Raw genomic sequence first — 16,098 nt, forward strand, 5'->3', positions numbered from 1 at the left:
ATACTAAAGATAAGACTTCCGGAAAGGATCGGTTCGAATCGGGAATTAGCAACTACGTGAAGCGACTGCCACAACTGGGTTTTTGATTTCGAGTTCGATTTCGACTGAGTTCCTAAGTGGGTGGTGGTGGTGGTGAGAGTTGAGACAGTGTACTGGTAGGCTGATAGTTATTCATTTGGGGATAGTACAATTCTGTGTTACTGTTCGACTTAACACGCGGGTTTAACGCACTGGGTTGATTACAATAGTTACAATGTCTAACCTATAAGTACATAGCATTAGGGGGAGAGACAGAGAGAAATAGAAAGAAAGTTGGTATATAGTTAGCAATTGGGTTGTTCTACGTCGGACTAAAAACTAGTTTTAAACTACGTACAAAGTTTGAAATGCAACTGCTCGGCCGAGGGAGAATTTTGTTCAAAATCTCTTCACGTTGTCTAGTTCTTGTTTTTGGTTGTATGCAAGTTAAAATCGGTATCAAAATCCATTCAATGATGACATGTAGTTGTGTACCGTGAGTGATTTAGATTACAGGGAGTTGTATGTATGCTGTATAGTTTTCGTAGTTGTCGGCATTTTCGAAACTTGTACATTGGACTAACCTAGTTGCAGTGGCTACTCTCGCTCCAAGTGGCTGGTGTGTGTGGGCGAATGGGTTTTTCGGGGGGTTCACATGCATAGCGGGGCTAGTAACTAAGTGCAGGGTGGCATATCATATAATTGGGTTTGTTGGTTGCACATTTCTTGTCCGACACTGATATAGTTATAGGCGGTCACGCGATTGGTTCGAGACAAGATTGCTGCCGCTCTTAATAGTAAGGTTCAAATGAAAAACTTTCAGTTTATTATAAAATTTCACACTTTCAAATCTTACAATGACTTTGTTTCGTTACATGTTGTATGTATTTATGGATAGGAATAGGGGGAATGTGTGGGCGCTCGAGTATGAGAGTGTGTGATGCGCGTATTGCTTATGCTTCGCTTCTTCGTTTTCGAGATGTACAATGAGATTCGCATTCTACTTAAGATAACTCATTTCATAAATCATAAATTAGACCATTAACTAAAACAAGCAATTCACAAAAAATGTACACTTAAAATCATAAACACAATCAGTTGTTCCATGGTACGATACCAATGTCAGTGTGGGTCTAAACTTAAAACATAGCGAGCTGATGAACGTAAGCTACCAGTATAGGTCGAACATAAAATTAAAATGTTTTACAGAAAGTTTCATATTCAATATTATACATAAGGCCGTTTGAGGGAAAATCGAGTTTAATACTTAAACATAGGGGGTTCTTCGACTTTAACCTAGTCTTTCTTGCCAGCTATTTTGGGAGAAGCTGTCGATGCAAAAGCAAATTCAGCAGGCAGTTTTCTGCATGCGTTTTTTTTCTGAGTCTGTGTGTGTGTGGGTATGTAGATGGCGTGGACGTGGGCATGTTGGGTTGGAATGATGATCGTTCCTTGTGACGCATATATTACAGATACTGTTTGGGTTGCTTGTGGTTTTCGATCGGTATCAACAAACTGGTGCTGATTATTTTCATCCATGTGGATGTCAAGTTAGTCTGATACTGAGTGTTGTTGGTTCTTGTTCTGTAGACGACTGTTGTTGTTGTTGTGTTTGATTTGCATTTGCTTTGGATTGGATTGGTTTTTACATATCGGATGCATTTAGTTCAAGAACTTTGCTACTGTTATCATTATGAGGTTGGCCAAGATGATGCAAATGCTTGATTCTGGCAAATAGCTACCTCCGGCCACGACCACATCCTTTTCCTCCAGGAGTGGGTAGTCGATGACGTGGATGATTCCGTTGGTGCACTCCACATCGGGCCGGTATACGTTGATCTTCTTGTAGTTCCAGATGATCACATAGCCTGCAAATGGAAGTAATCGTTGTTAATAACCACTAGACAATAGGTATTGGTATGCAATCGATGGGTGGTTAATGCTAGTGGATTGCCCAATGAGCGAGCTATGGGTGGACATGGCAAGGTCAAGGATTTTGTTGTGGGCGGTGCGATGTGGGTTTGAAAAACGACAGCACTCACCAGTCCATTCGTGACTAGCATACTCATCATGGAGATCTTTCGATTGGACAACGATTAGATTTAGTTAAGCAGAAAGCGAGAAATTTAGTTTGAGAGTTGTAGAAAAACAGGTTCGGTTAGTAATGCAGCACGGTAGGGGAGGACCAATAGAATCAATCAAATTAGGTGAAACGAATCGACTTGAATTGAAAGGAGAAGCAACTGAGCCCTTGGCATCCAATGTGGTATACTTACGTCCAGCTTCCTCCTCCACGCGGATACTCAAAGAGTCGCGGAACGTGGGTAGGATAACGCTGCCCGATTCTTGCGAAAACTTAACCAGATCCTTCATGGTGTACTCCTTATCCGAAATAGCCAAATGACGCTCCAGAATGGACTTGGACTGAGGTTACAAAACATTTTGAGTATAAAAGAAAACAGGCTTAGGGTAAAATACCTACATGATAGGAAAAGTCGGCCATAAAAAGCTTCTTGTGAGCTGATGGGTAATCCAGCTCGGTCTTCTGCCAGCCCTTGTCCCTGGGCACAAAGTATGTGAAGCGGCGTTGTGTGTTGTTCAGCTGGTCATTAAAGTGCGAGAATTTTCCCATCTTATAGGTGTCACTTGAGGAATACGTTAAAATTTAAACAGCGCACTAATAAAGCTTAAAATTGAACGTACCTCATCATGGGATCGGATTCAAGTTTGCCAAGAACTGTAGTGTAAGGCACGCCCAGCACGTGGTCGATGATGTGTACATAACCATTAGTCTGGGCCACATCAGCCTGGATAACGGTGGCATTCACGCCGCCTCCCTCAACTGTTATCACGGTATCCGCTCCCTCACCACGAACGTTGAAGTACAGGAAAGTGTTGTTGTTAACAGTGGGCACCTGGGCAATCTTTTCAAAAGAATGGTTAATTGTAAAAAATTTCCATTTGAATATAAGCTCATGTAAAGCTCACCAAATTAGCATTTTTCTGCCTGATCTTGTCCACATTTAAGCGGTCCTTGATGATATGCATGTTCAGGATCTGCCTTATCTTGTTCCGGTCTCTGTAAGATGTATTTATTTATTATTATGATGTTTTAATATTATCTACCCGATTTGAGCAACATTACCGCAAAACATTGTTGATGTTCGAGGAGTTCCAAGCCTCATTGCTGGGAGCCAAAATGGTAACTTCCGTCAGGCTATTGATGTCGTCCAGAACTGCTCCACCATTGTCCATTATAACTTCGTAGAATTTGCGCAGAGCTCCGTTCTCAGCATTCTCCTTCAAGATATATTGCAAATTAATAAAATGAACAAACATCATAATGCTATTTAAAGTATTTAAAAACAAAATATAACTAAATAATAGGGTGAATGGAAGAGGGGTACGCATAAGCTTATAAATTTGTTTTTTTTTAAGTTCTTTTGGGAGAATACAAACAATTACGAAAATAATACAACAAGTGGAAATATATCCGATTATAATGTAAGCCAGTTATACACATATTGGGTGGGGGAATGGATGGCTGGCCAATTAAGTCGTGAATCAATGGGAATGCTCGCTTAATGACTCACTTAACACAGCTGAATTTATGTGATTTAATGGCGGAAAATCTACCGAATCATTGAATTGTTTGCGCGGTGGTTGGGTTGGATGGCAATTTGATAGCAAAGCGTTGCACTGATGACTGTTGTGGTTTTTGTTCTTGTTCTGCTGGTGTGATGTTTACTTACGTTCATAAACTAAATCAGTTTTTAAAACGGAGTGGTAGCAGAAATAGTTCAATATTCATTCGAAGTGATTTGGTGAAGACAAGATTCGAATAAAATTGAATTTAAACATTTAAATATTGTTTAATATGGGATTTGGGTTCCACGCAGATTGCCCGTGTTGTTCCGCCACAAACGAACGTTTGAAATGAAGCACAAGGGAATTATATTTAATCTTTCATTGTTCTAGGCATTATTAAGAGCAGGCAAACGGTTTGGCTCATTATGTACATTGTTACTGAATTACGTGCACTTTTCAACAATTTACAGCGAATCATAATATTTTCCATTACTATGATTTAAAAAATAAAACAAGGATATAAAAGCTCCGACAAAAAATAGAAAGTTACCTTAAGTAATTAGGTAAAATTTCTGTAAATTCATCATACGATAAATACTCTTTAACTTTAAAGTACCATGTGCACTTGCGTCATTTGCAAATTTAAACTAGTGCTGTACATCCTATACATACTATTTGTGAATAAAAATCAGAAAAAATATTCTTAGACCCTTAATAACGCGACTTTAACAACCAATGGACTAATTTTACAAAAAAAGTCTACACATTTTTTGTAATAAACTCATGCATAGCTAAAATAGCAGGGGATGCAAAACAAAATGCAAATCAAAAGAAACCGAACAACTTAAAGTTAAAATCGGATTTTGAGTCTGTTGTTTACCTTGAACGACTGAACGTTTTGGTTTTTGTTTCAATATTTCGGTGCACCGATTCAATTTAGAGCGATATGTGGTTGGGTTGGATTGTGTTTTGTAGTTTTAAGTACAATTATTCGGCATGTGACGAGAAACAAAGGATAGAGGTATGGATCAGTAAATAGCAAAAGGAGAGTATCACACGTAATTACAACAAAACTAGTTTGAAAATTTCGAAAACGATAGCACGATATGAAGGCGCTTACGATTCGAGCGGTCGAATGATATAGCCGTTCTACAGTGCGGACTCAAAACTGTTATGCGCATTTTGCCTCACAGTTTCGAAACGCACTGTTTCTAATGTATGTATATGCCTATGAGAAAGGGAACTATTTAGCGGGCGGTTGGGTGGTGTGTTATCAGTTTATGCTTGGAGTATACATATGCAGCTACGGTTACGGTGATGATCAAAGCATGCCGGCTGATGGCGAGCGATCGATGACTGATCTTTGGATATGCACGGCGGTCGAGGGATCGAAGAACGTTAGCCAATCAATGATGGGAATAGTTTATACACTTGCTTAGTTCATGACGCCATTAAAGTACCAATACATTCAATAAAGAACAATGGGAGTTTTTGTGAATGAAGTTTTGGTCGATTTCGGTCAGATCGAGCAAAGCGCAGCCTAAGCAACTTTTTCAGTGTTTGCCAATTGGTGACTAAATCACGTATTGAATTTCGAGGGCCAATTGTGAGCGCGTTGCCCTACTGAGTCAGTTTATTGCAATTACAATGCGAATAACTGCTTGTGAAATGCATATTGATACGAAAATCTGATTCATAGAAAAATTTACATGAAATACATTGCTTTAAGATTTGTTTTTTGGTTTTTCAGCTTTTTGGCAATACTTACATTACACCCAAAATTTTTTTAAAATAAAATTTATATTTTAAAAATTATTTTAAAATAAAATTTTGCTTTTGATTTTACATAGAACCAAATCGAAATACTTTTGAGCAAATTCCTTTGTTGGGGAATTTTGCATCAAGATTGGCAAGAATTCAGTTCCAGATAAAATCAGTCTTTTGGGTTTTCATTTGTATTAGTTAGGTATATCTAGGGGATACTGAAAACTAGTGTCTGCATTGATCTTATTTATACTGTATGTGTTTAGGCAGTGGTTTCTGGGTGCAAGAATATTTGGATTTGGCTTTGCCCTCAGTTGAGCCCCGAGGAAACTTCAACCTTGGGAATATTTTTTATCCCTTTAGCGACACTTTGGAGGAGCTGCTCACTTAGGGCAAAGAAAAGCCGAGTGTCAGCGTGTATGTTTCAATGTGTTTAGCTCATGTGTTTGTAGCATTCGCTGGGGCAGCAGGCAAGCGATTTAATTGGTTTCCCAGTCCCATCGGGTCTGCCGCCAGCGCTATCTTTCAGTGCGTGCCGAGCCAATCAAAATGCCAAGCCTTATCACAAGCCACAGGCACTATCATTGTTTCTATGTGTTTGTGTCTTGGACTGTCTGTGTGTCTACAATTGCACTGGATGCCTGTCTCCAACACCCTACATACCTGCAGGAATTGGGTGACCGTCGTATCGATGATCATCAGCGGGCGATGGATCAGATGGACTACTCCGTTGCTCACTGGGATGTTCGCCTTCACGATCTCGGCCAGAACCACGCCCACGCGGTGCTTGGCATCACCCACAATGGTGTTTGACTTGACGTACACTGCAAGTAAAATTATATTAATTATACAATCGTTCCTAAACCTTTAGTAAAATGGTATGTCTTTGGTGCAATCTTACTTTTGCCGTTCTTCTGCTTGAAGAAACTGACGGTGACCTTAAGTAGGTCCTCAAAAGCGGCGGAAGCCTTGGGATCGTCATGCTGGGCAGCGGCAGTGAAGATTACAGTGTTTGGTATCACATGGCCATCAATGACCTTTCCGTCCACGAGGCTGCTGCGAGCAGATAGCTGGAGTCATAAAAGAACAGTGAGATTATAATGCGAAACTAATAATGCAATTAAACTAGAAAAGCACCTTGAAGCCTTCATCGACGGGAACCAGGAAGGTGTGCTGTCCGGCGGCATCATAGACCGACTCTTTCTTGGCCATCGTCACCTGGCTGCGGTACGTGCGCACGCCGATGTTGTCCACGTTGAACTCCTCGGCGTTCTTCAGGAACTTGAGAGCATTCGGATTGTTGGGGGTATCCGAGTGGCCAGCCTTGACGGTGAGCGGTTCCAGTACCTCGTCGATGATGTGCATGATCTGTCGGTGAGTAAGGAAGGGAGTTGCTCAATGACTCTATGGTATGCAACATATGCATATATGGGGCCACTGACCTGCCGCTTGCCATCGCTGTTTGTCTCCACACTGAGCGAGGGTATGATCCGGGCATTGTTCACAAAGATATCGCCATTCGAGTTCTTTGTGATGTATAGCGGTGGATTGCCGGCCATGTCCGATGACACGGTATTCGGCAGTCGTTTCTGGGTGTACGCCTCAGTGGCTGCAAAGAGTTATCAGAGGGTGGAGTCATGTTATTTTGATTTTTATTATTTTTAATCAGCCTGATTGAAACTGAACTCACTAATGTGATAGAGCACATGGGTGGTTTTGCTCTTGTAGCGCTGGAAGGCTTCATTGGTGGGCACAAAGATCGTGCAGCTGCGCAGCGAAAGCGTTGAGTTGGCAATTTGATTGCTCTCCAGCAGGCTGTAGAACTGCAAAGATAAACGGGTTCGTTACACTCATTCGCGTCGCTCTATTGCCAATATCTTATCGAACCGAGTGGGGGGAGTAGTGGGTGGTGGATCTAGGTTGGAGTGGGTGCCTTAAGGGGTGGTTCGCAGACGGTTGCTGGGCGGTTTTGGCAAAACGGCAACCGGCCAAGCACCATGGCAACGTCTAACAAACTAATAAAATGAGGAACAACTTTATGCATGTCCTGGTGGGGATGGCAGGGCGGCGTACTAGAAAAAAAGGTTTATTGAACCAATTACGTAAGCCTCGGGGTGGGTTACGCCGCCCAAGTGGATTGTGTGTCATTCGATTGAGAGCGGGATGTGAAAATGCATTTTCCAGCCACCCCAAAACGCCAGCCACTGACCCTAAACCGGGCCCAGAGTCAGTTGCTCGGGCGGGCCAGGCCACCTGCCCCTGCCGCATGAGGCCACATGCAACCGCACACTCTGCGGCTTCCCGGCGAAGAACCACTGGCCGCCACGCCCCGCTGCACATTCCCAGTCGGCTTTATGAGGTCCTGCGGACATATCTGTGTCTTGGTGTGCCTGTGTGGGTGCGTGTCCTGCCGAGGACAACACCTTTTTCCGTGCCCTCCTTTAAAACGGTCGTGTGACTCTCGTGTTTTCGTTGCTGCCCAGCATGAGTCATGGCAATTTGGGTTTAAAAGTCCGTCCTTTCCCTTTTCCTTTTCCATTCCCATTTCCCCTGCCTGCTGCACATATCTATGCTCTGGCATCGCCAATACACACGCATGTACACCGAAAAAAAAGTGGCTAAGCCTAGAAATAGGTGCTTCACGTCAATCAATTCAGTTCACAATTGGAAATATATGATTAAATTTAATTTGTAATCAATAATCCTGACTACTAATTTTGATATGCCTTTAAATTCTTCCAAACCTCAATGGACGTAACAGCTTAAAATTGAAATACTCTTTGTTTGAGGAATTTTCGTCCTTTTTCCCCGAGTGTAAATACACTTTATTCTCGCTCTGCATTCATTTTCTTTTTGGTAATTTGAAACCGTCAGTTGTCGGGGCCGTTAGCGCTGTTGTTGTCCTGGTCGTGGACATTCGAGTCGCCAGCGTGCTTTGTTCTTACACCGTCTTCTTGGCCAGCTTGGTCAGAACTGCTTGCCGGTGTCTATATCGCTCTCGAAATGTTTTCGCTTATCTGGCCAGGAGAGTGCCCTCCTGTTAAGTGGGGTCCTAGGGACTGGCTGTGGCATATGTCACAGTGTCACAGGTTGATATGGGATACGTTCAGGTATAATGGCCAATGGAGTACAGAGAAGTTTTATTGAATAGGCGATGATATTGTTTGCGACACTTTCTCTTGGCCGCCATTTTCCAATGGCCATCTGTCAGCATCCTTACCAAATTCAACCCCCTTGGGTTCTGGCTGGAAGCCTTTGACAATTAGATGCAATTACTTTCATAAATTTCCGTTATCGACTGTTTTGCATTTGATGAAAGGCCGGGCCGGAAGGGAGCAGATCTTAATGAGTTTCCGGCTCTTTTGGCACATCATCGCGATAAGGCCATCTCTTCCCCGGGGAGTCCTTTTTTGGAAGCCCGAAAATTTGCTACAATTGTTAGAGTATTATGCTGTCATCGATAAACAGTTTCCCTTTCGGTCTGGGGCGTCTCATTTACTATGCAAACACCACTCGCCGCCCAACCGCCAAAAGTGCTCCCAAGGGGGAGGGTTTATTCAAAAGCGCATTTTGATTTTCCCGAGTGCCAAGCCAATGACCCTGGGGCCACAGACGAACCACGAACATCAGGGGTGAGAGTCAGACGGCGGAGCAAACAATAATTTGGCCAATGGCCCGATGAGTACGGGTTGGTTAACTAAATTAAGCCGAAAACATGTGAGTTGTACATTTACAATGTCTTTTGAGTTTGTTCCAAATTTACAATAGCTTAATTGTGTTCGTGTGTTTCTGTTTGGTTTTTGGAATTGCAGCTTACCCTAACTGGCATAAGGCGCCTCAAGGATTTGGCAGTGCTCTGAAAGAGATAGAGAGAGAAAGAAAGAAAGAGAAAGAGAGAGAACCGCTGGCAGTTCAAATTTGTTCTGTTTTCTTTCGATTTGTAGCCAAAAATTGTACTAATTCCTATACCAAAAACAACTACAATCATGAGAGGGCAAGCCTGTTCGGAGGAAATTCAATTTCCATCATCTAATGGAGCCATTAAAACTAATTAGCCAAGAGAGCGAGCCAAGCTTCGTATTTTGGACTAGGGACTGAAATCGGAGCAGGAGGGTTAGGTTGTTCCTTCTGGGCGAGTGCATGTTGTATAAATAAATTTAATTGGTACAAATTATGTATGCATATGTCGGTTGTTCAGTATATTTTCTTTTCGATAATTGCAGCGGCAGCAGAAACAGAAAACAGAAGCAAAAGCGAAAGCGATCTCAACCCCCGACTTCGGATTCCGGTTCGGAATCGAGAGATTCGGGCACAGCATTTCTCTTTTAATTGGCGGGGCAGCAGTGGAAAGGGGATCGAAGAGGGGGTCTACACTGGCATCACTCCGAGGCCATTCCGCCCCCACGCCATGGATCGTAAAACTGTGCACCTCCATCCAGTGCTCCGGCGGACAGAGATCCGTCTATGAGCATCTGGATCCATTAAGGTCAGTCGTGGCTCATTCATCGCCTCGCCTGTAATGGAGCTCGTCGCATATCAAATAACGCGCCTTGGCATCGCATTGAAATCTTAAATTAAATTTAATTGAATTCGATGATGCTGCGAGTGTGGACTGTTCTGTGCCATGAGCCATACGAGAGAGTGTTCCTAGACAGAGTTCAGCCATTCCCGCCGTTGTCAACCCAAGCTGTCCACACCCCCACACTCGGCCAACTGCAATTGCATCAGTCAAAGGTTAAAAATTAAAATTAATAAAACGCGCAAGACGTTGCCTGACGCACGACAGGAAGTGGGGGTCAATCGCAGGAGGTCAGTTCGTTCCCCGGACCCGCACATGGTCACTGTTCTCTTTCATGAGTGTACTTACATTTCGGCTGTCCAGAGATTTGAATATGAAACTCAGATCGCGTGGCTCAATTAGTTTCATCCAATGAGATATTTATAGTGCTGGAACTAGCAGGGACTACGATATCTGCTAATTTCAAAACTCTCTACTAAACTCGGTGGTTTGCCAAGCAAAACCACAAGCCGTAAGCCGCAAACCAAAACAGGCAACCTATATTTATCTAAGCCATCAGCATGTAATGCGAAGTGCAGGCACCAGAGTAAAGAAGCCCGACTTCGACTTTGGAAGATGGAGATACCCTTTTGAACCAGTTTTGTCTACATTATAAATACAACTGGGAAAATATATAAATCGGATTTGAGTAAGGGCATTGGATTGAAAGCAGCTACCTGCAATATTAGTTCATAGACCTAAGAAGTAACTTTAAAAGGGATTTCATAAGCCTGACTTTTTGATCCTTTAGTTTTACGGCACTTAATTTACATAAGTGCCCGAAGATTACTTTCCGCCCTTACTTTTTTATGGCGACCAAGTGGACCCACCCTCATGTACAGCAGTACTCCAGATATGAGGCCGGAAATGCTTTGCTCCGAAAGTGGCAAACTTCTGGGCAAAGTTACGATACCCTAAAGCAAGGGTGCAAGTGAGCAAGCCAAGTCCCCCTTCTCGTTTTTATTTTTTTAGCTGTACGCTCTGTTTCGCCTATTGTAACTCGAAAAGGTTGTGTTTTCTGTGTGGATGCAACTACTTCCCTGAGACACTTGCTGCAACAATTACAGTCAGTCACACGCTTTCTTTTTACTTGGAAGTCTAATTTACTTTTGAAGCAGCGTGTATTTCGGGTGTTAAATGCTAGGCAGACTAGAAAATTAAGCAGGGACTCAAGTTAGTTACTTTAAAACGGGTATTCAACTACTACTTCTCCTACTATATAAGCTAAAATCAATTATAATAGACGAACTGTTACTATTTTCTGCGCAAATCAATTCTATTTGTTGAGTGTAAGTTATGTGGCTTAACATATTAACGAAAAAGATATTTCTCCTGGTGTAATGTTATTACCCCTTCTGGTGACTGAACCCCCGCCTTTGAATTCATTACAATTCTTGTTATTTCAGCCGCGCACCTTTGTTGGCTTCTGAGTTTTTTACACATTAATGTGTTTTTTTTTCTATGTACTTTGTGTGTGAGTTGGCCTGTGAAGGTGTAAAAAGGCAAAACTAAATATAAAACTGTTATGCTCAGTGGACGTCAACGGCCGGCGTTTTTTCTACCATTTGCCTTTTGCTGCGGAGAGCCAATTCTGCAGACCTGGGCTTAATTTATGTGGCTTTTCATTTTTACATAACGAACTCCGCCATGCATACGAAATGTGTCCAAGTGGAGCTTAGCGGTCGGCTGGACCTGAACTGCCGCCAGGGATTTCAAGCAGGCAGCATCATCGATTTTCCGCAGTCCAACAACAAGTGAGATGGCTAAAGGTCAAGGACGATGCTGCCGGAACGAAGGCTACGCTACCTGTGCCCGAAATGCGGGTGCCTAAGCCATCTGTGCGTCCCTCTTGCGCAGGCTCCTTTTTCCCGCCCGATCTGCCCCGCCTCCTCGCACACTCCACCAAGGCTTTTCCTTTCAAGGCCAACGAAATGGGGCGGCGTTTGTGGGTGGTGGCACAATTACAGCCGAACTTTGATAAGTTGCCACTATAAGGTGGCACGGTAAATTTATTGACGACGCCAAAGCCAAGTCAGTCATAATACAAATTGATTTTATCATTGCATTAAGGCTTCTGACAATGAGAAGTATTTAAGGCATCACAGAAATATATCCAACATATTCAAGCGCATAAATGTCTGCTAAAAATAGTTCATTTTCTGCTCACACAAAAGTTATTTCAATTTTGGCAGTTACCCTGGCTATAGAAAAATGAGACTGAAAACTGTATAAAACTTAGGGTTAAATAATACTTTTCCAACAAAATGATATATTAGACTAATAAAATCCCCTAAATGTGTTCAAATATTAGATCTTACGCATACAGATACCTAAAATAGTTTTTTTCTGGTTGACAAAAATTCGAAGTGTAACACTACACAATAATTAAATTGTAAAGATAAAAAATACTGCAAATAGTTCATTGTAGACAATGCCTACTGTACCCAGGGATAAGCCAAGGTGAGCGGGGGGCGCGGCGTTTGGTGGGTGGTAATCGACTACGGACAAGTGTTTCGGTTATTTGCACCAACTGTTTCTGCTGCTACTGCTTTTCTTCGTGTTCTTACTCTACCACCTCCTTTCTCCTCCTCCTCAACGTTCTCGTTCTTCGCTTCTTCTTCTTCTTCTGACTCACCTGAGAGAGTTCCGAATCATCGCGCAATTTGTCCGCCAAATCGGCGGCGGCGGCTGCGTTCGCGGCGCAGAGCAGCGCCAAAAGCAGCGCTGCAGCGTTCAGCATTTTAGCGGACGAGCAGCAGCAGCAGCAACAACAACCACAACAGCACTTGTTTATGCGCTGGCAGTGTACGTCGTTTGTGAGTGTGGCTGTGTGTGCTGTTTAGCGGGGGGCGTGTGCTGGTGTGAGTGCTGCTCTACGATTAAGATCTGCAATTCAAAGGCAAACAACAGTTAGCCGACGACAAACAGCATTTCCTCGGAAAAGAAAATATTAATTCACAGATATATGCTTGGCATGCTTTTTTTTCCTCCTTGGTATTTTCTTTGTTTTTGCAAGGTTATCGCTGCGCTTCCTGTTCGTTTTTGCCCAGAGTTCCGTTATGTCACATAGAACAACAAGCGAAAAACGGACCACCGAGGAATCGGCAAGCACAACACAAACGCAATTTAACTAGAAACAAAGCTGCGCTTATTGTGTATTATTTTTTCTTCGTTCCGCCGCTGTGTGTTTAATTATTATGCGCCTTCGCATTTCGCTGCTGCGGCACTTTTTTCTGTTTTCGATTTTATAGTTTCCTCTCTGGTCTTTACTCTGCGTAATTCTCGGAAACTCGGGCTGCAGGAATTAACATTAACGGCCGCCGCAGAAATTATGCAATGTCCACGGACCAAACTCGGAAAACACACAAATTCTTTAAGTAGCACACACAAACGAACGCAGCGCGGTGGTAAATCAATAGCAAGAGCAGCGAAATGGGCCGTGCAGCTATTTTAGAGTTATGCCCTATGCACAGTATAGATTTTCCACAGGGTTTCAATATAAAAGGGGAGCGTACCAGTCGGAGGAATCGCAACGTGCGCCACGCTCGAACGTTTTTTTCGAATTAAAACGAAAAGCGGAGAACAGGTTTAAGCCGAGCGTGTGGTGACGATAACGAGTGTTATCGATAGCTGTCGATGTTTCAAATCGCAACACTGCGCACTGTTATTAAGTCGCTCAACATTTATATTTATGTGTGTGTGCATGTTGTTGGCGGTGACTTTTGATGCTACGTTCAAATGATATGCACAAGATTCTTTTCCTTCAAATGTTTGCCTGTCTGCAAAAAACAATTAATTTAAAATCCCAAAATATCTATGTTTAGTAGATTATTATTTATTCATTTATTTTATTTTTATAAAAACATATATCAGATTTATATTCATGTTTGTTTATCCAATCTTATAATTACATAAATCAGGTGTTCACATCATCACAACAAACCATTTTTAATTCAAAAGAATATAAGAAAAGAAGACTGCTTCAAATTTTTTTTTTTTTTAGCTTAGAAGCGTAAATGTTAATTTTAACCGTTTCGCAAAGGGTGGCAACGGCAAACTGGGTGGATAACTCCGCTAAGCAGAGTCTCTGCTGTTTGAACGATTTCATTCCAAATTAAACCGGTTATAATTTTCAAGCAATTTTGTATATTGTTTTTCCAAACTTTTCTAAAGAGATAACATTAAATTTTATTAAGCAGTGGTTATTTGGTTCTTCTTACTTTAGCTGAAGGTAAAAGTCTTCGATTAACCACGCCGTTACTAAGCAACTTGCCACCAGCAACGCTTGTTTACTATTGAAATCAAATTAATATCTTTATCAGTTTTGAGAATAACATTGCAAAGACCGAATTCAGCAAGTCAATAACGATGGCTGACCTAAGCGAGCTGGATCAGTTGGCAACTGCCGAGCTGCAGAGGTTGCAGCGCCAGCATCGGGGTCTCCAGCTGGACCTTCGGGGTCTCCTCGAGGAGAAGGCCAAGCGCCTGAAGAAGCAGAATCACATGATCAACGTACTGCAAGTGGAGCACCAAAAGCTGAAGGAGGAGATCAAGACTCTAGAAGGAGGCACTCATGCGCGAAAGAACACCAATGTAGATATCCACTTAATAGACAAGTCAGTTACATATAAAAGGTTTACATCGGTTTCAGAGAGAGAAGCACCTGGGAACTTTGCAGGAACAGCAGGCGGATTTGCAGAGGGTGCTCCAGAATGAGCGAACCAATCTCTGGGAACTGGAGGGCCACATCCGGAAAATGGAAAAGGAGATTGATGCCCTGCGGCGAAACGAAGTGCCCGACAACTGCTACAAGGACACCATCTGCAAGGTGCAGAAGAGCGTGGTCAAGTTGGAGAACCGCCTGGATGTCGTCAACAAAAAATGCAGCGATGTGCTCACTGAAAACAGCAAGATGAGGGACGCCATAAACCACATGTTGCAGGATCGGTGAGCATTTCTCAATAAATATATACAATCTATAGAATAAAAGATACAAACTAGGTTTATTAAAAGTCAACTAGGTGCTCTCCATTTTATTGGGTTTTTATACCGAATTGAGCTAATGCGTTTCGACTCCACTCCAGGGCAAACTTCAATGACATGTGGCAGTCGATGGTGACCCAGTTCAACGAGGGCAAGAAGTTCATCATGGATCTCATAGACCAGTCGACCCTGGCCTTCGACCAGCGAGAAGAGCTGTGCAACAAGCTGACCGTCCTGAAGGATCGCAACGAGAACGACAAGGTGATGCACATCCAGGAGATGCGCGAGATGCAGCGCCGCCTGGAGCACGACGCCAAGCTGCAGAAGTTCTTCGACATCAAGGGACAAAAGCGCCTCAATCCGGAGCTGGAGCAGCGCGAACTGGACAAGAAGCAGAGCCAGAAGGAGACCTACGAGAGGCAGCTTCTGGAGTACAAGGAGATCATCGAGAAGATCAAGTTGCTCTACGGCGAGGAAGACGCGGACCGACTTGTGGCCCAGTTCAAGCGCCAGGAGGACGAGAACTTTGCCCTCTTCAACTATGTGAACGAGCTGAGTCACGAGGTGGAAGTACTCAACGATTCCACTCAGGAGCTTCAGGATGAAATAGGTATGTTGGTGGAATCTGGATTAGGCTATATATCCTGTGACTTTATACTAATTCAAACAGAGCGCCAGAAGTCGGAGCAGACTGAGAAGGAGTTGAAGCTTAAGACCGAGGCACTCGACTATCTAAATGCCGAAAAGGAGCGGATCGAGCAGCTGGCGGAGGAGACCAGAGAAAGGAAGCGAACCCTGAGCATCAGATTAGAACAGCTTCTCAAGGGCATCGAGGATATATTCAGGTGCAATCTGGGATAATATTTCCTAACTGCGTTAATAGCTACCAAACTCAATTTTCCTTTTAGACAATTGGCCTGTGACGATGCTCCCATCCTGAATGTGCTCAGTACCAAAACCTTTCTGACAGTCCACAATGTGAAGCTTTTCATTGGCGTTATTGAACGCCGGGTCAACCTGATCATCAGCGCCATAAACATCGAGGATAACTCCAACAAAATACTGGCCCGAAAGGATCGTGTTCCCAAATTCAACATACGGGAATCGGCGAAAACTAAAAACTAAGAATTGGTAGGTTTAATTTTTCTCCAAAATATTAAATGATAACCAAAGTATCTGCACATACT

At 42.9% G+C, this 16,098-nt stretch overlaps 2 protein-coding genes across 12 annotated transcripts; one reads left to right on the forward strand and one right to left on the reverse strand.

Annotated features, from left to right (window-relative positions):
* Window positions 1-816: 816 nt before the first annotated feature.
* Window positions 817-13,536, reverse strand: LOC117142267 (fasciclin-1). 11 transcript variants are annotated; one of them, XM_033306133.1, is made up of 17 exons: window positions 13,444-13,536; window positions 12,564-12,814; window positions 9,188-9,226; window positions 7,061-7,193; window positions 6,813-6,979; window positions 6,508-6,738; window positions 6,272-6,440; window positions 6,034-6,194; window positions 4,487-4,495; window positions 3,771-3,779; window positions 3,164-3,318; window positions 3,007-3,097; window positions 2,722-2,942; window positions 2,501-2,663; window positions 2,295-2,442; window positions 2,061-2,096; window positions 817-1,886 (listed from the first exon to the last, which is right to left on the reverse strand). In XM_033306133.1, the coding sequence occupies exons 2-17, from the start codon at window positions 12,666-12,668 to the stop codon at window positions 1,681-1,683; spliced, it is 2,043 nt and encodes a 680-aa protein (XP_033162024.1). In that variant the 5' UTR covers window positions 12,669-12,814; window positions 13,444-13,536; the 3' UTR covers window positions 817-1,680. The 11 variants fall into 11 exon arrangements, with proteins under 11 accessions (XP_033162024.1, XP_033162029.1, XP_033162026.1 ...); XM_033306138.1 differs by lacking the exon at window positions 9,188-9,226; XM_033306135.1 differs by lacking the exon at window positions 4,487-4,495.
* LOC117142269 (coiled-coil domain-containing protein 63) lies at window positions 10,085-16,083 on the forward strand. Its single transcript, XM_033306144.1, has 6 exons — window positions 10,085-10,104; window positions 14,251-14,521; window positions 14,580-14,875; window positions 15,013-15,521; window positions 15,582-15,756; window positions 15,820-16,083. Exons 2-6 carry the CDS (start codon window positions 14,297-14,299, stop codon window positions 16,034-16,036), a joined length of 1,422 nt encoding a protein of 473 aa, XP_033162035.1. The 5' UTR covers window positions 10,085-10,104; window positions 14,251-14,296; the 3' UTR covers window positions 16,037-16,083.
* Window positions 16,084-16,098: the final 15 nt, after the last annotated feature.

This window comes from Drosophila mauritiana, chromosome 3R, assembly GCF_004382145.1.
Source record: "Drosophila mauritiana strain mau12 chromosome 3R, ASM438214v1, whole genome shotgun sequence".
NCBI lineage: Eukaryota > Metazoa > Arthropoda > Insecta > Diptera > Drosophilidae > Drosophila > Drosophila mauritiana.

Excerpts from the sequence above, each read along its gene's own strand:
- LOC117142269 (XM_033306144.1), top strand. The coding sequence starts at position 14,297 with ATGGCTGACCTAAGCGAGCTGGATCAGTTGGCAACTGCCGAGCTGCAG. Across the intron at positions 14,522-14,579 it reads ATGCGCGAAAGAACACCAAT|AGAGAGAAGCACCTGGGAAC; the intron begins GTAGATATCCAC and ends CATCGGTTTCAG. Across the intron at positions 14,876-15,012 it reads AACCACATGTTGCAGGATCG|GGCAAACTTCAATGACATGT; the intron begins GTGAGCATTTCT and ends ACTCCACTCCAG.
- LOC117142267 (XM_033306133.1), bottom strand. The coding sequence starts at position 12,668 with ATGCTGAACGCTGCAGCGCTGCTTTTGGCGCTGCTCTGCGCCGCGAAC. Across the intron at positions 9,227-12,563 it reads ATGATTCGGAACTCTCTCAG|AGCACTGCCAAATCCTTGAG; the intron begins GTGAGTCAGAAG and ends TATCTCTTTCAG. Across the intron at positions 2,097-2,294 it reads CGTGGAGGAGGAAGCTGGAC|ATCTCCATGATGAGTATGCT; the intron begins GTAAGTATACCA and ends TCCAATCGAAAG.